Source organism: Falco punctatus, assembly GCF_963210335.1.
Source record: "Falco punctatus genome assembly, chromosome: 9".
Classification (NCBI taxonomy): domain Eukaryota; kingdom Metazoa; phylum Chordata; class Aves; order Falconiformes; family Falconidae; genus Falco; species Falco punctatus.
This window is the reverse complement of record NC_137589.1, coordinates 23837087-23859923: the sequence shown is the minus strand read 5'-3', so window position 1 is coordinate 23859923 and position 22837 is coordinate 23837087. Positions and strand designations below refer to the sequence as shown.

Below are 22837 nucleotides of genomic sequence, written 5' to 3'. Positions count from 1 at the left end.
CTGCCCAGTCACTTGGTGACATCTTTCTGCACAGCTCTAATTATGAGAAGTCATGTGCCGGGATAAATGATGGCGTTCTCGGAAGTACTCATGACAAATGGGGCATGTTAGCTTCTCTTCTCGCCTCCTCTTGCACTGGGATTCAGCTGAGGAGTATTCTTTTTTGTGATGTGACCGCATGTGGAAGACTAAATCAGATGTCATGCGAAAGGACAGGTTGCATTTGGCACACCAGTTCTGGGCAGCCACTCCAAAGGACATGAAGGTGGGAGGAAGAAGAGTCAAGGAAGAGGAGGAGGAGGAGGAGGAAGAAGAAGAAGTAGTGGTGGTTGTGTTTTGTAATTGTCCTCCTGCTTGCTTGGGCCATGGTTCTGAGGTATATGGGAAAACATTGCTCCGAGTGATGCTTGTCTGCAGCATTTGAGCATTACACAAATCACTGACAAAGAACTTGGAATTGAGAAGAGTGCTGCAGCACATAATGTCTGTGGTGGCAATGAAGCCAGACAGCTCCCCCAGGCTCTTTGGTGACTCACTTATGGGATGAGAAGAATTTATCGCAGCTCTTTCTGTTAGACACTTACTGGGTTTGCTGAAAGCACTCTTCTGTTCTCCTCGGGCTCTAGTGGGCCACACAAAGGAGAATGCACTACCAGAGGAGTTCAGCAACACTTCCTTCGATACCTGCTCTTTACCGAGGGGAACCGTGCTATCTTCCTGTTCTGGCTCCTTCAGTCTCTCGTTCCTCACCTTCTCCTTCATCCTCCTGACCTCGGTGAAAGCACTCTGCTTCTGATCTAAAGCATCCCTCCTAACTGACTGCCTTCCTGAACTAAGCTTCCAGAAAGAGCCAGCCAATACATGCTCTCCCCCAGCTTCTTCCTTGCCCCCACAGTTATGTTCTTCACTCAGATTATTGGTTTTCTCCAACAACACAGTCTTCCTGCTCCTGTTGTTCTCAGCCTCCTCAGATTTTGCTCTTCTTTCTCCTGTGAGACCACGGGCATCATCTTTACAAGCTGCCATTTTGACCTCTAGATCCCTTGCCAGGCTGTGGAAATTCGTGGTCTGCTCAGATAAGTTGCTCTTTTCAGTCTTAGGGTTCTGAAAGTTTTTCCATAGCAGGGTGCTCTTCTCTGGGGCACATAGGAAGCGGACATGGGAGAGATAGGTATGCTCACATTTAAAGACTCGGTCACATTCTTGGCATCTCAACTCTGCAGAAACAGACAACAGATGATAAGTTTTGCAAAGGTAGAATCATGTATGGATGCTGATCCTGACCTTGTCATTAACACAAACAAAACACCAGAGACATCCCTTGTGTCATACAAGATTACACGTTAAAGCTAATGCCAGTGCAGAATCAGGTCCCTTGCTGCTGTGGAAAATGGTTCACTCATATTTGCGTCCACGTGCTACTTGCAGAAATGCTTTCATTTAGATTTTCAAGTCAAGTTTGTATTACCTAAAATGGCCAGTACACAACGTTCTAGATAAAACCATATGGATTTTATAATAATTTGAGGTCTGAACCCAGATTTTGGTCTACATTTCCTATGTCAGTCACTGGCTTTAATACAGGCTGAATGTTAAATTCTGTGTACCCAAACAATAATGTCTTTTAGACCTGGACTCAAAGATTTTGACATGAGCCTCTTTTTCTGCATAGGATACTCCAGAAGTTTAATACCTTTCACAAATCATCTGACTATAATGCTTGAAGCCCTTACTCGTGCCCGTTTGGCAAACTGCTGTTGTCTTAAGGCACAGAAAATAATGTTCAAAGTGAAACAGTGGCAGCGGTGGGCAGGAGGAATGGGGAACACCATTTCCTTCTGGCCTTCGGATGTACTGCATCTCTGATTCATCGGAACGATTGATTGCCCATGAATAGATGGTACATAATTCAGGGACCGAGACACATATGGCACATCCTAACCTTTGCAAACAGCATCCACGCTACACTATTTCACAACACACAGGAATTTTTAAATGCACATGATGCCAGACCCCACCTGAGGCCTGGGATATGCAGACAAGTTCATACATTGGCTGTGCAGAACTACAACCCCCTAATTTGTAGGCTCACCACAGCTTAGATCGCTTCCCAGACTACCGAAACTGAACTTCTTACAAGAAAATAAGGCTGCTGATTTGGGTGGAACATTATACCTCCTAGTTTAAAGTCCTGAGTCTAGATACAGTGTTTCTTGTGTAGGTAACACTTTGCCCTGGTAAATTTGAAGGGCTGACAGTGTGTGTCTACACAAAAGCTAACAGAATACACTGAAATCGGTTAGAATTATTTAGTGGGTTCCTGCTATAAATGTGTCTATATTAATTTAATATTAATTTACAGGCAAGTACATTACCATATACATTTACCAACTCATACTCTTACCAATCTACACCTTTACTAACCAACTGTGTTTAAACCAGCCAAAGGGAATGTAGAAAGGGGTTTGTTCCAATCTAACTAGATCAAAGTTAGTGGAGCAAATGACAGCTGGAGTCAACCCTGTCATAGACCTGACAGTGATTTGCTTGGTCTCTCCATAATCTAGGGGGTTTTTTTCAACAATTTCTAAGTCAATTTCTTTTAAATCCATAAATTTCTAGTGACATCTCAGAATTAAAATCATGCCCTTTTTCTCACTCCCACTGTGTCCCACTCTAAATAGGCAGACTGTGCTGTATGCAGTACTGGTTGGGTGGTTAAGTACTAGTGTTTTTTTCATTTACAAGATTAAAGCTGAACACTAGCCTATACCTGATTCCTCAAGGAGCTAAAAAAGGCATGTTTCCAATTGGTATTTGAGGCTTTTAGATTCCAAGGTAGTCAGGTGCATAGACTTTCATTACACAGCTCAAAAATTTCAGCATTAGTCACGGGCGCACCATCCTCTGCTAGAAAGTAGCAATGACAATGGCACTGAGAACTGCAAGTTTGTTCTTGCTCTACGCCACCAGCTCAATCCCCAAAGCAGAAGGTCTTTTCTCTTAGCTGACTGGCTAAGGATTTAGACGGGTTTTATTTCCTGTATTACAAGATTATTGCATACTAAAGAAGTTGCAGAATTGCTTCAGTGCTCACTGACCCCTGCAGTCAGCAGTTAGGTACTTACCATTGTGGGGACTCTGAGCTTTTATTTCATTGAAACCCAGGAGGCAGGAAAGCTCCTCATCATACCAGACAAGGAGTTCCTCGTTTTTGTTGATTTTCCTGGTAGAGCGATAATATAACTGACTGTTTTCTAAGTAAGCTTCCAGGTTCTGCTCCTTGCTATTGGCAGCTGCTTGTACAAGTCTCATCCAAGGCAGTCCTGTGGGACTGTGCACAGACGTAACATCTACCTGTGAGACAGGACACAAAAAAGGGAAGTTTCAGGTCTTGGGATGCAAAATAGATTTCCATCAAATTCTAGACCAAAGCCTGTTTTCTGCCTCACACAGAGCCAGTATGCCAAAGCTGTGAGCCCAATTCATACACCAGGGTCACCATAGTCATCCAAAGTCATCATAGGGAGAAGGCTTCCCTAGTGTGAGCGCTGGAGCTCTGGGAATACAGCTGCATGGGAGAGAGGAGACACCGATGTTTACACTTAACATCTCATGGCAATGCCAGGGCTCGTATGTTTGTCAGTCTCTAGCTCACTCATGGCAAGGATGATGTCCTCTGTCTGATGAAGGTTGTCCCACGGGACTGTATCAGGCGTGGATCACAGAGGTACGTAAGGTGTGCTCCTCTGCAAGCAGGGATCTCAGTCCCACGGGAAAATGGGATATTGAGTCAGGAGAAGTGCAAGCACTATGGTCTGCAGGGCATGAGATGTGCAGACCCCTGGATCAGTGCAGTGTGAGCCTGGAAAGAAACACACACTCTGGGCAGTTGCGTGTGGAGTTTTTCACTGACATGAGAGGGTATGGATCAGGAGGTGCAAGAATAATCTTGGTTATTTGATTCAACACCCCAAGGAGACAACATCTGCATATATAAATGTTTGGATAGATTACATAAAAATTAGATTTTAATAAATACAAATAAGAAGCACTTGCAGGATCTCTTTCCTTTTTCAGAAATAAAATTATACATTCCTATTCCTGCCTTTAATAAATTGATTACATTCATTTCAAGGTATCTAAACAGAAAAAAACTCAGCAGAATACTATTTTTCAATAAATTATTTCTCAGAGTTGGGAGGGGTTGATTTACTTTCAGTATGTGTGCATTCAGAAATACTGAACAAATTAAGTTAAAAAATGTTGTTTTGGTTGCAAGGTCAGGCACTCAGAAGTCAAAAAAATAATATTAAGTCTACTGCTCAAATTAAATTTCCCTTCTGTGTGTATATTACAGCACAATCTTCACTCACATATACTCTTTTCTCCACAGGACTCTTGACTCATTTACTCACAGATTGACCATGCTCCAGAAATAATACAGCTACAAAACATTTGGCTTTGTCTTCCTCATTCAGTGTGTGGCTCTCATCTTACTTTACTGCATTTGCTCTGAACAGGGAATTATTTGGTTTTTTATAGGTTTTTCCTTGGTGTTTACCACAGCAGATCTACGTCCTCTGCAGTATTTGAAAGATGAGGAAGATTTTCATAGGTTGGAGGCTGAAACACAGGGCGATCAAGGGCAACATTTACATGCACAAAAAGCCTCAACTAATTTTTGAAGCACTCAGTCATTGTTTAGAAAGGAAGAAGTTTGGAAATGAAAAATGTCCAGTGACAAGCATGATCTAAATTTCACCCCAAGCAATGTATAGCTCTTTGTTTTTCACTAATTGCAAGGCAGCCACTTGTTCGTGTTTGGTATCAGAAACAGTATTTTGGTTATTTCTTTCTCTGTTTTTAACTCTGTCCGACTATTACCTACCATAAAAAGTATGAGCAGATTAGTAGCTCCATACAAGAATGAAACATTAAGGGACAAATAGGGTAAGAGTTAATAAGAATAAAATAGAAAATAAATCAGCATGCCCTGCAACTAGTTCTCTCTAAACGCCATAGTAATTAACAATGATTGAGAAATACAAAAGTCTGACAGTGACACAAGCACACCCACCCACACACAGTGGTTGTAACTAATAGCTATGACAGAGGCTGTCATTTATTAGTTTCTGTGTTTCAGAAATACCAAGCATCCACCCAATGCCCTAAGCAAAGTCAAAGGGAACACAGCTGCTCCAGGAACCAGAGTGCCAAGGAAAGAGCTGGGAGAGCTTAAAGAAAGTGAAGAGGAGTAAAGGACAGAACATAAGGTCTGGGTGCTGTCAAGTAGAAGCATGCTCCAGCTTCGGTCTTCCCATGTGTTTAAAGACACTACAAACACTGCAAGTCCACTCTCTTCTGGAGATGGCCATCCCTCAGATGAATCCTTTGCAACCATGTATCAGGTAAAAGCTTCACGGCCCAACAAGGTCAATCACAGCTGGACTATGGAGGCTATGTGGCTTCCTTGACTTGAACGAGGCTGGAGGAGAAGGGAGAAAACAAGACTCTTCCTTGGAACCCACCAAATGCAAGGGGCAGAGGACCTCAGTGGGACAGGTAGCTTTGTCAGGGGCCAGTTTCCTTTGCTGAGATAAATGACTGGTCAGAAAGAGCCACCTGTGCCAATGGCGGCCAAGGCATTTTCTTTGCCCAAGCACACAAATTGGCCCAAGGAGCTCAAATCAGGTTTTCCAAGAGGATGAGAGAAGAAACACAGAGCTCCCTTTTGTGCTAAACATGCAAGTTCAAGATGAGGAAACTGTTGTTAAAAATAGTATTCCCAAAGCCTTGCAGGAGTGCTGCCGAACTGTGATGAACATGCACTTCAGCTACAAAGAACCCACTTGCCAAATTACTACTGTGTGTATTGTGTATGTAGCATAGCCAGCATATCAAAACCCATTTCTTGTTTTGCACCTCAGTGCCATGATAACAACGTATTATCATGATTGAATTGTTTAGTTGTCTACACACAGACTTAGGAGCTTAACAATAGTTCCTGATTTCTGGAAGGTTTACTTTTTATGAGTACCTAACAGGATATGGGACCACCGATTGCATCTGAAACAGCTACTTGCACGGAATTTATGTATTTACTGCCAAAAGACAGAGATCTGAGCCAATTCAGGCATCCAATTTCATGGCTGCATAACAATTACTTTGCTCAAATGTAGCAAAACACTAAAGTCATCCCTCTGGGGGGCTCCTCCAATGTAGAAACCCTTTGAGGCTCTTTCTTGAGTCTACAGTCATTCCAAAACTCCCAGGAGGAATACAGAAATATTCCATAAATAAAGCCTCCTTTCAGGAGAGATCTTTCTCCAAAGAGCTTGCAGTTCTCCTGGAGTACTAATAACACTGCACAAGCAAGCAACCTTCTGCTGGAAACTCAAACAAACAGTCAGAAAAACCCTGAAGCCTCTTCTTTTTCTTAATTTGTTTAAAGCAAAGGTGTCAAAACAGGTATCTCGCAACAGCTGCATCTTCCATATTACACATACTCCCTGGGATTTCTGTTCTCCAGAACACAGAAATCTTAGCAGAACCTGGATCTCTCCCAGATCCATCCATGCCACAGTGTGTGAGAAACTTGCTTGCCTTCGTAAAACACTACCTCCCTGTCTTCACCTGGACCAACGGTGACTGAAATGCACTCCAAGACCCAGAAAAGCGAGGTAAGAGGCCAGCATGAGAAATATGCATTGTCCCGATGAAAATGTTATGATAAACAGGGGCTAGGGAACAAAAAAAAATGGGAACTAGAGCTGGAGAATTAACACTCAATCACAGTCTTGGGGTTTCTGACTTTCCCTACAGGACAGTTCCTTTTGTTTCACAGACATCTCTCTGTAGCTTCTCTGCAATGAAAAGTGCAGCTGTAACACAGACAAGCATACCGAAGGTAGCTTTCGGAGGTCCGTGTACTAATAGCTGTAAGTTGTGGCTGCCTGAAGATTGTGAGGACTAGTTGCCTGGCTGATATCTTCTAGAGTTCATCCAGCCTGAGGTCACTGCCATCGTGCTTTATTTTTATGGATAATTGAGGAAACTGGGTTAACGCTTGCTCAGATCTGTCAGTAAGTGCTGTGAATGTACCACCTGCATGAATCGGTACAATGCCACAGTCTTCCCTCTCTGCTTTTACAGGGTGCCACACCTCCTGATAAGCCTCCTGTGTCCTTTGTAAGGACGAAACAAAAGTATGAAGTTTCTAAACTACTTGTCCATCTTTCCTCCTACTCCCGGTCAGTGCTGAAGCAGGCCATCAAATGTCAGCACAGAAGTGGGTCGTATTCTTCCTGCAAAAGAAACAGTTTTCACTGAGATCCCTCCAGTCTACAGCTCATAAACCAGAAAGGCACTGCTTCCCCTTTCGAAGGAGCTGTTAGTTGTGCTGAAAAAAACCCAAAAATCTGCCCCTCAGCAAAGTTACCTTCTCAGGGATGGTGTAACCCTTTTTTATATGATTAACATTAAATGCTGCTTCCTCCTACCTTAAATACATAGTGGATGTTCCTTCTCTCAGAACATTTGAGAGCAATAAAAGCTACAGTGTCCAGCAGGGTGTTCTGGAGCATGCATGGTCCAAAAACAACTTCTTCAGGAATATCTTGTGTGGTATGAACAGTAGCCAATATGTCCGGAAAATGGTGATGCAGAAGTTTGTTGTCACTTGTCCAAAGGAATTTAGGCAAAGATGTAAGTTCCATCATAAACCTGTAAAATAAACAAGAAATCACATTTGGACTAGAGATGGAAGTGGAAGGGGGCATCACTACTTACAATGTAAAGACTTCCAGGAGCTGTAGGTGCATTTTAAGAGCATGCCAGGACATTTTTGCTTACAAAGTTTACAGCTATACTAGCATCCAGTTCAGAAAGCAAAAAATAACTTTGCACTAAACCAAAATCTTAGGTTTGTAAACAAGTGAGTTACTCTTTTCTGGAATAGGCAGGCACTCCAAGAGTTCAACTCCTGCTACACTGCTACTCTCCACAGCCAGGAATAAGAAGTTTTGGGAACAGTAAGCAAAATTTTCAGTGGGTGGAACTCAACTTATTCTTTTTCAGCATATTCTTAGATATCCTTCTTACTTATTTGTAGTAGTTTGTAGAAGTGTGAAGAAAGGTAGAGAAGCAGAACACATACACACACAAAGAACCCCAAGCATTTCTTGAAGTGCATTTTGAAAAAGCTGTGTTTTTTGATTTGAGTGTGCGACATCAGTCTAGTTTCTGGTTAAGCCAGTACAAAACCAGGAATAACCTGAGTCCCAAGTCTATCTAACCTGAATGCACAAAATCTGTGGAGACTGACAAAAATATTAATTTCATCCCATCTCAAAATACATGTGAGATCTTACTTATCTGCTGCTGTTCAGAAAATCTCACCCAACTATGGCTCTTTGCATGGTGATACTCTTTGCATAATGTTAGTAGAGTTTGCTGTCTTTAGAGGACAATTTTTTCTGCCCTGAATATAGAATATTACATTTTTCAGAGCAGAGGTGATTTCTACAATATGAGCCACTATCTGAGAACTCTGCATACAGTGAAGAGGCAAGTTTGAGTTATTTGTCATTCTAAGCTTCTCTACATTTTTAATAAAGATATTGCCACCTCCAGCTCCCAGCTGGAGGTCATGGAAAAACCTTCATTTATGCCATCAAGAGCTGGATCAGGTCCATTAGGCAGAGAAAATTAAAGAGAACAGCAACAAGCCCTGAAGAGGTCTTAGCCTAATAAATACTGAGATAGAAGGGCTGAAGTTCCATTCTAATCTTTCTCACTCTCTGCCAACAGAATTGATTTGTTACTCACTGACTCATGACTTAAACTGAAGTGATATAAAGTGCTCAGGAGAGTTGCACTGATTTAACTAAATCAATTTCTAAATCACTATAGTTAATCCAGTATAATTTCTTCCTGGTCGGCAAGGTCTATGGCCCTACCCTGGAAATATTAAAATACGTGGTTACATATTCAGTAAGTAGTAAACATCTGAAGGATGAAGGGCTAAGTCAGACAACCAAGGCAAAGAGTGGAACATAAAAGGTAAAAAAAAAGGTTGGGAGGCTTGCCAGAGATTAGTTGCTCAAAGAAGGATAAATTTGGTTTCTGCTTTCTGTTAATGGTGAGTTTCATTATCTGGTTTCCCAATAATCTCCTAAAGTTACTGTTGGTATGACAACAGAATGATAGGATCTATGTATACAATTCTACAATATATCAAATCTACCTAAACAAATGCAATGATATTCATGTGTATGTGTGTATTTCCATTTAAACTACATATCATTTTTTAATAAATGTAAACAGTCAATTTATTTCAAATAAAACAAAACCCAAAAACCAATCATAAAATAAATTTGAGGTCTAAAATGCTTAAAACTCTCTCTAAATAAGAAAAAGTTTAGAAATAAATTATAACCTGAGCCAGTTGCTATTCTAAATAATTCACATTCAGGGAACTCTTAATCTTTGTTGACATTATTTTACTTACCCACTTATGAGCCTAGAAGACAACTCCTCTTACTAAGATTTATTTTCCTATGAAATTCACCTGAATTTCTCCATGTAAACTCAGAGAATGCTGTGCCTTGGCACACTGCTGTCATCCAGAGGAAGCAGAAGCCAGGGCCCTCACAGCTGGGGAAGGATGCTGGCTCTGGGCACGCACGCTTCCCCTGGGAAGAGGGTGGGTGCTACCTGTCAGCAATCGGCCTCTTCCTCCAGAAATCTCAGCCCAAGCACAGATGCAAGGGTCTGAAGAAGCTACCTACGCTGCCTGCTACTTTCCTCTATTGCAGCAGCTTTTCAAAGAAGACCATAAACCCAACCCTAACACAAAGCATTTCTCCAAGACTCAGAACGTGCAGATACCCAAGAAAAGCTCCTAAGATCCACGTGTAACAGCACCATCTAGTGATTTCGGCCACAACAGAAAGATTCACCCGGGGCAGGACATGCTTTAGCGCTCTGCAAGGTTGGTCTGCAACCACCAGCTCCCAGAGCACAGGCAGAGCCCACACCTCCAGCCTGGGCAGCTCCTGGGAGCTCCTTGGTGAAGGTGGCAGCAGTTACCAGCCATTTGTGTACCGCTTGCTGTGCTGCCTACTCCCCTGTCCCAAACCCTGCATACAGAAGGGCTTCCACACACCCAAAGGGAAGGGCAAGGACAAATCCCCTGGGCACAGGAGGCACTGCCCGTACACACTGTCCCACTGCTGCAGGCTAAGCCTCCCTGCTGGCGTGCGAGTGGGAAGCCATCACTCCTCATGAGGAGCACTGCCGATGGGGGTGCACTTCTCCCCTGCTCTGGGCTGTTCTACCACCCCGGGAGCTGCCAACAAGGCCTCAGCGCCTTGAGTCATGAGTTGGGCAGTTAAGCACCCCTTCACTGTACCAGTAACTCTTACTCGACTAGGGCAGAGAATGGCACTGCCTGTGCTGGAACTCCCATGGACTGGCCAAAGCAGGGAAGAAGAACGGAGACAAGCGCTTCTTCACTGGCAGCCCTGGAACACTCCTGCCTGATTGCAGCCTCAGTGGTACACCCAGTGGAATGGTAACAGTGTTCTTGGAATTTTTGAGAAAATTACCAACTCGGGTTGCAGCCAGGTTGCTGATGACCAAAGCCAACCATCTCACAGCCCTATAAACAGCCGTCCTAAAGTGACACCCCTTGAGCTCTCCTGGACCGCAGCAGGCTGTGCCCAGCATCCCCCTCTGAGCGGGACGCCACTCAGAGCTCACAAACCACCAAGTCTGTGACAACAGGGGGACCGGCGTGCAAAGTCGATGATGGGGCCTGGGCTGATACCCCTGCTCCTCCAGGCTCAACCCTTCAACCGCTGAGGAATGCAAAAGGCATTTGATGTATTTCACTGAACTTGGAGGCAAATTTTTAACAGGTATACTGTTGTTATAATACGCATTGCAAGCTTGAAGTAGTTAGGTTATTTTTTGTGATTTAAAACAAAAAGTATCTCACTGCTTTGTAGCTAAAATCTTACAGGTAATCTTGAATTGTGAACAAAATCTCTCCTCCCCCTTGCCCTCTGCCTCTTCCCTTTAGATCCAATCCGTTGTCCAAGTCTGAGACTAGGAATAGACCCAGCCGCACCCAAACTCTGTGAGAGTTTAGAAGGGGGAGTCTGCTCCAAACCTCGTGACTCAGCAGGAGGATCTCCTTTACCCTCTTACGGCTTTGATATGACTCACTTTCAACTTGATTTATCTCTGTGCATTTACTCCATGTAGTAAGTAATAGAGTGAGCCTTGCCATCGAATCTTGTGTAGTCACATTTCCACAAATTCATATTAAACTTATTTCACTCAACTCTTTGGTGGTAATTCTTTAAGTGACCTGACCTAACCAATTTTTTTGCTACGCTGCCCTATGGCAAAGGTATCTGGCCATAGGGTAAATAAATATTTATTCTCCAGCAGACAAATCAGTGTATGCATGTCCTCAGTTCCATTTAATTTGCCTAGACTGATGGGAGATAGGAAATGCAGGTTAATAAGGAATATCAGATATTTTCTAACAGATCTTTCTTCTATCCAAACTTGAGCATCCTTCAAATGCAACATGCCATTATGTTTTGCTTGTGACTTGTGACTTGTGACTTAGTCAAAATCTGTAACGTGCAAAAAAATCCCCAGAACCTACAGGTATAAATGTTAAAGTCTCAAAGTGATGCCTTGGCAGCTGTAGTCACATTCAACCCTTGCACAGAAGGGTCAACTTTTTGAAAAGTCGTGAAAAGGATGTACTATGTGTACACAGCAAATGGGCTTGTTAACCGTTAGCCTTGTGCCCAGAGCTTTCAGCATGGGGAGATCAACCTCCTCCAATAATTTGTCGAATGCACCATCTAGTGTAACATCTCAGTATAACACAAAGACTAAGCAGCAGCAGGACATCCCCGAGTCCCTGGTGTCCTTAGCGTGTTGCATGACTGCAGCTTCCGAGTACCTTGTCGGGCATGAGTTGCTTCTCTCCTGTGAGAGAGTCATTCTCTCTGCCACCCTCTGCTGAGACAGGAGGCCAGGTGCCTCCAAAGGCACTGGGGTTTATAGGGTCTGGTCATGGTTACGTCAGGCAGGGAGTGTAATTTAAATTGACATTGTTGTCTTTTTGAAACAGAGAAGGTAGTCTGAAGATGTGCTGCTGGTACTTAGAGTGGAGAGTGGTTACACTCTGCAATGTCTTTAGAAGAAAAAGGGTGAATCTTTTTCCTACCATCTCTTAACAGCATGAGAAAGCTCTTCCCTCTGCATGGACGAGCTTTCAGCTTGTGTAACAGAGGCAAGTTCATCATCTGAGGGGTAACAGCAAGCAAGCATGACTGCACAGCTTTCGAAAATGAGCTACTACCTCTGCAAAGAGATGTGCTGCATCCTGGGGGAGTCCTGACCTGGGCCAGCACTCATTCAGAGGGCTCCATCGGAAGGTGCAGATTCATCCACAGGACAGTACTGGAACAAGTCCTGCCTCCTGCACAGGTGAGGGGTGGTAGGGGCTTGTGTGGTAACTGCAGCCCTTATCTTGGAGAACTGAAACACTGATCTCCTCAGAAGTAAAGACTGAGTCTTGAAACATGACTTGAGAGGAGACAGAGAAATTGAATTGATTTACTTTCTGAACACTCTGGTGGAGCAAAGGAAACACAACAGGTGAGCTGAAGGGAGATAAAAGGACCACAGACGACAGGAGTAAAAGGTGAAGGGAACTAAGTATCTATGAAAGCTTCACAGGCATCGCTGCAATATTGTGGCTGGATTGTGCAACTCAGCAGCTGCAGCATGAAAGAGGGTACACACATGCATGCACACACAGACAACCTAGGCAACGCATTTCTACACTGCAAACTTTTAAAAATCACTTTTTAATCATTGTTGCTGTTAAAAAAACTTACCAGGCTGCATGGCACTTTTTAAGAAAGTTTGCTAACATAGATTTTACCTTTGTCCCATAGATTTGAGGATGGTAGTGTCTGAAAAATGTACATGGAGGTGCCTTTTCAGCAAAGCTCGGGAAAGTTTAGCGGTATCCCAAGCCTAAATCTGCCCGGTGCTCTTCCCCTAGTATGTCCAGTGAAATGCTCATTGATACTTTACAGGAGTAAATCTCAATGGGCTATAGGCATGAGATTGCCCAGGGCCTAATCAGCTCTGCTCTTTTCAGTCCTACCACCACTCGTCGCAAACACAGAGACAGCTGAGAAATGACTGTGTGTAAGGTCAGGTTCGACAGCTGCCAGAGGGGCATCTGCTGGATTCTCCGAGGGGTCAGCAGGCGTCTGAGCTGTGGCAGCATGCAGTGCAGAAGGCTTGCTGCATAACAGGCAATGCAACCTCATAGCTTGAAAGCACCAGCACATAGCTTGGCATTGCTGAAATATAGCAGCACTGCCTGCGACGCTTCAAGCAGATGACAGAAATGAGCTAAAACAAAGTAAGATGATGCGCAAGCAGGCCAGAATATAAATCTGAAATGCCCCTCAGTTTGGAAGGAAGTTTGATTTGGATCTAAACCAACCTCTACATGTTTTTCATGTGGTTATAATCTAAAGACAAAACTCCAGCCACAACCAAGTATTCTTGGGTTTTGCCAAATTTTCCTTAGTTTTCAGGAACGTCAGACTTGAACCTGAATGAGAATTCTACACCAACCCATGAATCCAGTAGTTTAACTCTTGTTTAATTCTAAATCTTGTCTCAATGCAAATCTCACATCTTTGCCAACAGTCTTCACAGTCTAAATCAAGTCATTAAGAACCTACAAATAGAGTCATGATGAGAAACGGAGAAAGCATACTAGAATGCCTGGCATTTTCCTCTGATGGGATGAAGTAGGTGAATTTCTCACATTCTTCACAGTGAGTGAAGGACTGAGAAAATGATCATCACAAGAGAATTCTCCAAGACTTCACATAACTGATTACTCCTGCCTTATGTTAATGATTTCCACATTTTGGCTACCTCCTTTAAGGAGCTATAATTCTGCTGTGCTCCAATTTCTTACAGATTTGCTAGCTGTCATACATCTAACTAATTCACTTTTCTTCTACTAAATAGCAAAGTTTACAGAACTCTGTCACAAGCCTCTTTGTGAAGGTCATATCTTCAGCTCTGTGTCATGCAGGCAATGATATGTTTGCCTCAAACCGCCAGTGCTGGGAGTGCCACTGCCTCCCAGGGACACGATCCCCCTCATGCAACATCATCCTGCTGTTCTCACTCGTGTTCTGCATAAGCAGTTCCTATCCCTCTGGGCTCACCCACACATGCCTCTGAAAGGCTGAAATAAAATTAATATTTATAGTGCTTTAGAAGCACACTAGAGTCACATCACCTGTTGGACAACGGGTACTCTCCATATTCTATCTGTCACAGATGCAGATTCTTCATATGGATGAATTTAGGGACTTGCTGTTTAATGGACTCTTCATCCCCCAGAGAGTATCTGATACACATATACCATGTCCCTGAGTGATGGATTTTGCATCTTGATTTCTGAGAAGTGTGACAGATCTGTCAAACAACAAGTACCTGTGGGCAGGCAACTCCCTATGCATTATGCAATTATGGATGTTCCATCAAAAAGCGCATGAAACAGTGCTCACAGCAACTCTCCCAGCCTGCGCACTCCCAGAAGCAGCACACAAATTGCTAGTCATCTTTTGGTTCTCCGAATGCTCTTCCAAGCTGGACCCCTGCAGAAACTTCCTCTCTCCCTATTTCCTAGCACTTGCATATCATCCCATTAACTAACTAGGGTTGCAGCTTCTGCCTTCCTGAAAAAGTTTTACGTAGCTCCCTCAGCTCATGAGAAAAATGTTCCTAGAGCAGGGAAGCCAGAGAAGGGCATAGTAACAGTTCTGAGCTAATTTTCAGATCCCTGATGTTCTACTATACGGCCTTCAGATGTCACTGCAAGCTCTTCTAAGAAATGTCTGCAAATCCCCAAAAGCTGAAAGACCAGTTTGAGCAAGGACTCCCCTGCCTCCTGTTTTCATAGGAACTGTGGCCTCACTTGGAGTTTCTTGGTGGTCATAAAAGCACTGGTAGCCTTGCATAATACTACGATTGACTTTGCAAGTGTTAAGAAAACAAATCAATCACCTTTGCAAGAGGGGAACCTTTTCAGTCAGAACTTAATTAGTTAGTTCAGCTCTTCACAATCATAAATGGAAGGAGATAATAAAAATTGTTTCTCTTAAAAGAATTTGACTTCTTTTAATGTCAATAGCTTCTTGATTTCACCTTTACATTCCATTTTATCTGTGGATTAATTTGCATACAGTGCTATCACTTTCAAAGCAAGTATCCTAGTTGGAAAAAAAACCCCGCACCGAAGTGACTCATAAAAACTAATGAAAATGTTTGATCCTGGAAAGCATCATTCCACAGCCTCCACAACCATTCTTACATCTACTCCAGACTTTCTCCAGAGCAGGGATTAATGTAAAGCGTATGCCTCTGCATTTGCCATGTCAACAAATCTGAAGGAAAGAAAAAAGAAATAATAAATACTGGAACCATCATTTACTCCACCTTTTAACTTACTCCTCTCTACAAAAAAGCATGACTGCATTTTCCCTGAAGCGCGTAACCTGTGACTTCATGCCAATGCACTCCTGTAGCCGTTGCCAAAACTGCCTTTGATTTCAATAGGAGGTCTGTTGGTCTGAGGAATCCATGATCAGACATGCAGTGTCATGCACAATAAACTACAAATATTAAAGGAATTGAGCTGATGCAGACAGAGTGCTTCTGTCTGCAGCATTTATTATTCTCTGTTGTTATAAGGAACTGAGGATTCTTAACAGATGAAGGGAATTCTAAGGGAATCAGAGATGGAAAAGTGAGAAAATCCACTTCCTGGGTTTTAGACATTTCCTTTCCTTCTGTGCAAAGTTTTATTCTTATTTTCATTCAAGTTGTGAACTGCAAAGAAGAACCAAAACTAAAACTGAAGGAAACTGGCAGGAAATTAAAGAAAGGAATAGAGAATTCTTGTTTTAAAAGATAAAATAAGTAATTCCAGAACCCACAAAATAAATCCTAAAAGAAACTGCAACCTGCTTCCTAAACCTGTTAAATCACAAGCTGAGAAGGTTCTTTTAAAGCATGAAAAGTCTAAACAAGTCATTTCTTTTAGCTCACTGCCACTGCAAGACAGAATTTCTGTGCTTCAGCTTGGGTGCCAGTCTGGGAGCTGCTTCGTTCTGGGCATGAAGGGGTTCCTTCATAGTGCTGAAAATCCCGCATACATGAAGAAAATTGTACAAGTATACATGGAGAGAACAGGCAGATATAGCCATGTGCTGCCCATTCCCAGTCTGTTTGGGATGAACAAAGTGAGCTGTGGGTTTGCTACCCCTCAGACAGCCATTGTATCTGAACCAGTGTATACAAAAGCCTTAGATTACCTTAGAAAGGAAGCAATTGCTGTTGATTAAAAAAAAAAAAAAAAAAAAAAAAAAAAAAAAACCAAACAACAAACAACCATGAGTCATGTCACTTATTTTTGAGCCTCAAGTTTAGCAACTTGTCCATCTTTGAGAAACAGCCCATAGAAAATACTCCTTGAATTTCCAAGCTTTGGGTATGGTCTCTCATCCTCCCTTTTTCACTGGTGGCAAATTTGGATCCCAGTGATTCTGCACAGAAGCAAAGGAGCAGCTGATCCAAAGAGGGCCCTTTCCTGCCAGTGAGCCACTTCCCATCTATGTCTTAAGAAGAGCCCAGTTAGCACTGATAAAATAACTGAGATAATGGTAATAAAACCTGTGGAGGCTGGATTTTTTTTTTACTGTCCAGGGCTTCAACTGGGGCATACTGTGAGTACTTCTCAGTTCCTCATAGCCCTTGATGTACTGCTGCTCTGAACATATGCCCTGTACTCCTGGGACGACTCCGTCCCCGCAGCTTGCCTGAGCTAGGCATCTGGGAAGAAGCAGAAGGAAATACAACTATGCACCAAGGGGGAATTAGCTGACTGCAAAAATGAACTGAATCTAAAGAGTGTGGAATAAAATTGGGACTGAACTAGCCTGACGCATGAAAATGGTTTTCCCTTGGCATACCAGGCATCCCCAGCTTTGACCATACCTTCTTGTACAGCAGCTGCACAACTCTGACCTGACAAACCCCTAAAAAGAGTGGGTAGAAGCAGGGAAACTCGCTGCCTAGCATCCCCTGAAAACAACATGAGGCTGCTCAGGGTGAAGAGCCTGGTGTCTGCTTTGAGATTCCAGGAATTGGCTCCTTCTGGAGGTTTTATTGTGAATCAGAGACCTCCAAGCTTATGGGGTGCTCACAATTTTGTTGTATAATCAAGGAGCAGTTCTCCAATTCATACTATTTTAAGGCTCTATGGTCTTTAGACTGTCTTCCATCACCTGAAATCCCCAGTACATGCAATGTAAACTGACAGCTCTTGATGAGCCATCATTGTATCTTGGCTGGATACCCAGCCTAGTGAATCATGAAGCTGCCAAATCTTTTTATTATGAACAATCTCTCAAACTTCAGTGGGAATAATGAAGAAGACAGAGCTAAAATCCCTGCTTGGAAATAAGTAAATACCTCAAGCTCCACATTTGCCTTAAGCAAGTCTTGTGAAATACAGCAGCCATTTAGAAATGCAGATTAAAAGAACATCTTCCAAGTTTCTTCTTATTTTCACTGAGGAAAGGGAAAGTTGCAGTGGGCTCACTCACGATGCCTGATAGCTCACAGACAAGTAGAGTAGATGCAGATTGAATCACTTCTCCAAGACCACCACAAGGATGCAATTTCCGCTCTTTACCTAAAGCCTAGGAACAAAGTGCCTGAGACTGAGCATCAGATCTAGCCTGATGAAAAAAATAAAAGAGATTTGAACAAGTCCCAGTAGAGTTATGTACTCTAGCCCCACTGACTTGCAAATGGCAGCTTAGCACCAAACTTCCCTATGTTCTTAAGAAATTTCCACACTGAACCCTATTTCTACTGCCACCATCTTCCATGGCAGAAAGAGGAATGGACTATCCCACATGGCAAGAAAACCTGGTTAATACTGATTTGCTGGGATGTGTGACACATCCATGCCTGCATAGCTCCACGTGAAGCCTTCTTTGCTTGGCAGACCTTGTGGTAAACTGGAGGGTTTCAATCTGGTGGAACATGAGTGACAGAGTCGCTGAGGTCTCTGTTCCACACCTCCCAGTGCTTGAATCCAAGAAATGCATGGCAGACACTGGGAGGGCTCTTGATGTTTCCAGCTGGGCAATAAGCAACAGTAACACCATCCTGCTCTAATTAGACAGGATGAAATATGTATATTTTCTGCTCTCCCAGTGGTTCAGACAGACTGGGTCTAGGAGTTTGGCTCCACGATGCATAAAATGTCAATGCCCCCTTCCAGCTGGGCTGGCCCCAGAGGCAGAATTAGTGCTTCTGTCTGGCACTGCGGCTGATCTAATGGACCCTGGTGGATGGTACTGGCTTGCACAAGTCAGCCATAAGTCAGACAATCCACCTGTGGATAGAAAGGAGTTTGTACAGCTCTGTAGTCTGCTGGCTTTCACAGACTAAATTTTTGCATGCAGGGCACTGTACTGAAGGGCTGACTCTTCACTGGGCTACAGCTGTTCTGTCTAATGGAAGCATTACCTTCATCCACCGCTTTGCTCTTGTGGTTTCAAGGCCTAAGACCTAAACAACAGAGCTCCTGTAGGATAATGGGAGCATGTTTTAACTCTTCAGCCAGGCTTGAGGATTCTCAGACCGTAAATGTTATGAATTAACATCATTTCAGCTGCATAGTACATGCAGTACAATGTTTGGATATATTTCAGTTCAGAGCACACAGTATTTCATATTCCACACCTGAACCCTGCTAGTGTTCACCTCGGAGACTTGGTCTGATTTCTGCTCCCGCCACTCCGGCATTCCTCACCGTTCAGCAACAGACACAACACCCCAAAATGTCACAGCAGTTTTGAATTTTATAGGGGACAACCAGGAAGGGAGAGAAAGCAGACATAAAAATGCCTTTACTTTCCTAACACCAAAAAAAGCACAGAATAAACCCGTGTTTTAAAGAAACAAAGTTATTCCATGGGAGGGGGAACAGAGCAGGCAACTAGTCACCTGTCATCATAGTGTAGAACAGTTACTTGTCACACAGATATGTGTCTCCACTTTCAGCAAAATCCACGTTTGATTCACGTAAATAGGAGCATGGCACCAAGGCAAATTGTGCTAACAAATTGCCACCAACCACAGCGCTTGTGCTAACACATTTGTTCTCACACAGATTTGTGCATTTGTTCCTTCAGGCAGGCATCGATGCAGACAAAACCACCATTCCCTACACGGAGCCACAGGAAACAGGAACAACCAGCCAGGCAGCTGAACCACCAACGCAATCCAAACACAGACTGAATGAAAAGGTGTAACTTGATAAAACAGTCACAAATCATTTTTCCTCTCTCTTATAGCTCACATTCATGTCTTCTTTTCACAAATCAAAAGAATTATGTTATCTGATCGACGTTCAATATATATAAGGTACATTCTTGTTTAACAATCCTGCTATTGATTTTTGGTAGCTCTTGATTTAAAAAATGTTATTCTATTCAAATGTTTCTTATGAGACTAATATATTGGTGTGCAAGCATATACATATATATATGTACACATATATATACATGCACATATACATTAACAACTATACATATAGCTATACATACAGCTATATAATCTTCTGTGGTTTTGCATGTTCATCTGTATTTGAAGAGAAACATTTTAGAACTAAGAGCATTCGATTTCATGTGGTTAATACTGGAGATTTCTTCAACAATACTAAGTAACATTAACTTACATTAACCTTATTTACATTAATGCTAAATTTACTACATAATGTCAATCCCAATAACAGCAAGTAACTGAGCTGAGGAACACCATGAAATGTGAAATTGTGAGGAACAACATAAACAACAGATTTGACACTACAGTAAAGCAAAGAAACCTTTTAATGGAAAGTGAATTCTGTAAATTAAAATAGGTCTGACTTTATAAAATAATGTTCCCCCCACAAAATACTTTGACCTGGTGTTTATTAATAGCATTTGCAAGTAACATATGTCTGTGTTGCAGGAAAACCATACTAACTGATTCACATCATGACAGACATGGAAATATCCGCATATAACATACTAGGATCTAGCCAAGTAATTCCCTCTGCAAAATTTTCCATACAATCTCTAATTCTTTACATTGAATTTATTTTTGTACTTTCTGATCTGTTATATTATGTTCAGATAATAGAAGCTAAAGTAGTATTTTGACTTTACACTAATATTTCTATGGTTATAAAGCTGGGTTTTTTCATAAGGTGGTATCTCTACAGAGTTCTACAAGGCAGTCCAACTTTGCTTTGAAATACTGAAATGCTTAAATACTGAACAATTTTGCTTTTTCAAAGAGCAGCTTATGCTTTGGTGTGGTTTCACACATGAAAAGAAATAAATCTTAAATTCAATCTCCCAATCTTCTTATTGCCTAAACAAATCCCTGTCTCTAGTACGATTCAATAATGTTCACCATCAATAATATCACCTAGTTACCATTCAATACATGGTAACAAGAGCTGTCAAACACTATTTTTTTCATTTTTAAAAGCCAAAATAAGAGATAGCTCCTGAGCAACGATTTATTATTAAATTCTGATTTTCATGCATAAGTGCAACTGCTTTTTATTTAAGAGCAACTATATTAAAAATCTAAAATATGTAAAAATAATGTCTTCCATCAAGTTTTCATTAACGTTTCTCCCAACTAGTACTTGTCGGATCACAGAATAAAGTCATTAAAATGCTTCAAACATTTCTATTAGACTGAATTCCTACAGAAACCTTTTCATGGAAGGATTTGCAAATGTAAAGATCAATGTGACATTTTAAAGTGCCAGCAATAACAGCTTGTAACTTACTTAACTAGTAGGAAATTTCTGCCAAGGAACATGGATATCCTTGTATTAGATACAAACAGAGAATAACAATGCGAGCAATTCCAAAGAAAGTTCATCAATTTCTGAAAAGCAATTAGACGCTCAGTAAGTACCTAAAGCCACCACGATGCGATCACCTGCCGAAGCTGGAAGCTGCGGAGAGCTGGAAGCAATAGAGGGGCGAGTGATGCTCGGCGGGTCTGGGCGAGCAAAGCGGAGCCGGGAGGGAAAGGGCCGCTGCCCCCGGGGCTGGGGGGCGCCGCCTGCCCTCCGCCCTCAGCCGCCCCCGCATCGCCCCCCGGCAGCCTAAGGACGGCACCCGCCGCACCGGGGGCTCTCCGCGGGGCCCCTCGCCGCCGCATCGGAGCGGGCTGTGACAAGGTCGGGGTTAAGCACTGGTCACCACGGGGCATCCCCGTGCCCTCGCTGCTCCCCGGCAAATCCCCGCGGGCAGCCCGGCCCCGGTACGGCAGGTCCCGGCGCTGCGGCAGCGCCCGGGCGGGTCGGGGGCCCCCTCGGGCCGCCTATCCGGCCCCGTCGCCCCCTCGGTGCGCACCGGCCGCCGGCACGGCCCGGAACGCCGCGGGCCCCCGCCGCCGCCCTTCCCCGCTCCGGGGGGGCCGCGCAGCCCGGGCGGGAGGCACGGCGCGGCCCCGCACCCACCCGCCGAGCCCCCTCTGCCCCGGCCCCGCTCACCTGGGGGTCCAGCCCCGGGCTGTCCGCGGACAGCGGCTCCCCGGCACCGGAGTCCCCGCCGTGCCCGCTTCGCGGGGCGCAGCCCTCCCCCAGGATCCCGCTACGGCCGAGGCCCCTCGGAGCCCTCACCCCACCGCCGGGGCCGCCCGGCCCCCCAAGAGCTGCGCCGGCAGCCCCCCGCCGCCGCACCGCCCCAGCACGGCGGCATCCTCCTCCCCGCCACGGCTCCCCGCCCAGAGCAGACCCCGGGAAACGCCTACCGCAGCGCCTGCCCCCCGGCCTCCCCCCGGCACCCGGCCCCCCCCCGCCCCCAGGAGCCGCTGCCACCAGCGCCCGCGGGGGGCGCGGAGCCCTTCCCGAAGCAGAAGCCATCGCGGGAGCGGCTGCGGACCGCAGCGGGGGTGGGCGCGGGGCCGGGGGGGCTCAGGAGGTGGACGGGATTCCCCCTTGTACCGGTGCTCCAGAAAGAGTTTATTTTGAAGTTGAGGGGGGAACCAAACCAAACAAAAAGACCTGCAGAGCCTGCTCGCCGCTTGTCCTTTAGAGCCTCTGATGACAGTTTTGCATGTAAGGCTGTTCTGGGAGCTGCAGGTTATTGATGAGAGCGGCTTATAATGAAAATTACCTCTTCATACAAAGTACTCGCAGAATACAAAATTAGGAATTTGTTTGAGGTATGAAACGGTTTGTGGCACAGCTGGTATGTGAAATAAAACCATCAAACGTCTTGTCATAATCAAATATTCCCTAAACCTGGACTAGCGACATTGCTTTTGAAAGATGTCGTTCCATATAAATGCCTTTAACGCCTGGTAGAAAATTTTTATGAACATGTTGACAAATGAAATAACCCGGATTATTTGATTAGTGTCCATGTAATCTGAATATTAGCTTGTATCGGGAGAAGAAACGTCAACCCTTTAATGCTTTTGAAAGGACGGATTTTCGCTGCAATTAAAGAGTAATCTTATCCCAATGGAGAGAGAGTGACCCACGCTCCCCGCGCTCTGTGCTACAGGGATTGACGAGGATGAACTCCGGAGTTTGTTCCGTCTGAGCTCAGGCAGAGCGAGCGCGGCTGCAGCGCACAGCGGGGCGCGGGGCTGCAGGAGCTGAGCCACC

General features: G+C 44.0%; 1 protein-coding gene across 4 annotated transcripts; it reads right to left on the bottom strand.

Moving 5' to 3' along the window:
* Positions 1-20: 20 nt before the first annotated feature.
* ZNF488 (zinc finger protein 488) lies at positions 21-21820 on the bottom strand. 4 transcript variants are annotated; one of them, XM_080401649.1, is made up of 4 exons: positions 21716-21820; positions 7503-7725; positions 3129-3357; positions 21-1217 (listed from the first exon to the last, which is right to left on the bottom strand). In XM_080401649.1, exons 2-4 carry the CDS (start codon positions 7719-7721, stop codon positions 37-39), a joined length of 1629 nt encoding a protein of 542 aa, XP_080257775.1. In that variant the 5' UTR covers positions 7722-7725; positions 21716-21820; the 3' UTR covers positions 21-36. The 4 variants fall into 4 exon arrangements, with proteins under 4 accessions (XP_080257775.1, XP_080257774.1, XP_080257776.1 ...); XM_080401648.1 differs by having other exon boundaries at positions 7503-21102; positions 21716-21806; XM_080401650.1 differs by lacking the exon at positions 21716-21820 and adding an exon at positions 21133-21336.
* Positions 21821-22837: the final 1017 nt, after the last annotated feature.

Coding starts and splice junctions, on each gene's coding strand:
- ZNF488 (XM_080401648.1), bottom strand. CDS start 7,781: ATGCCCCCTTCCACTTCCATCTCTAGTCCAAATGTGATTTCTTGTTTA. Junction 3,358..7,502: donor ACATCCACTATGTATTTAAG/GTAGGAGGAAGC, acceptor CCTGTCTCACAG/GTAGATGTTACGTCTGTGCA. Junction 1,218..3,128: donor AGCTCAGAGTCCCCACAATG/GTAAGTACCTAA, acceptor CTGTTTCTGCAG/AGTTGAGATGCCAAGAATGT.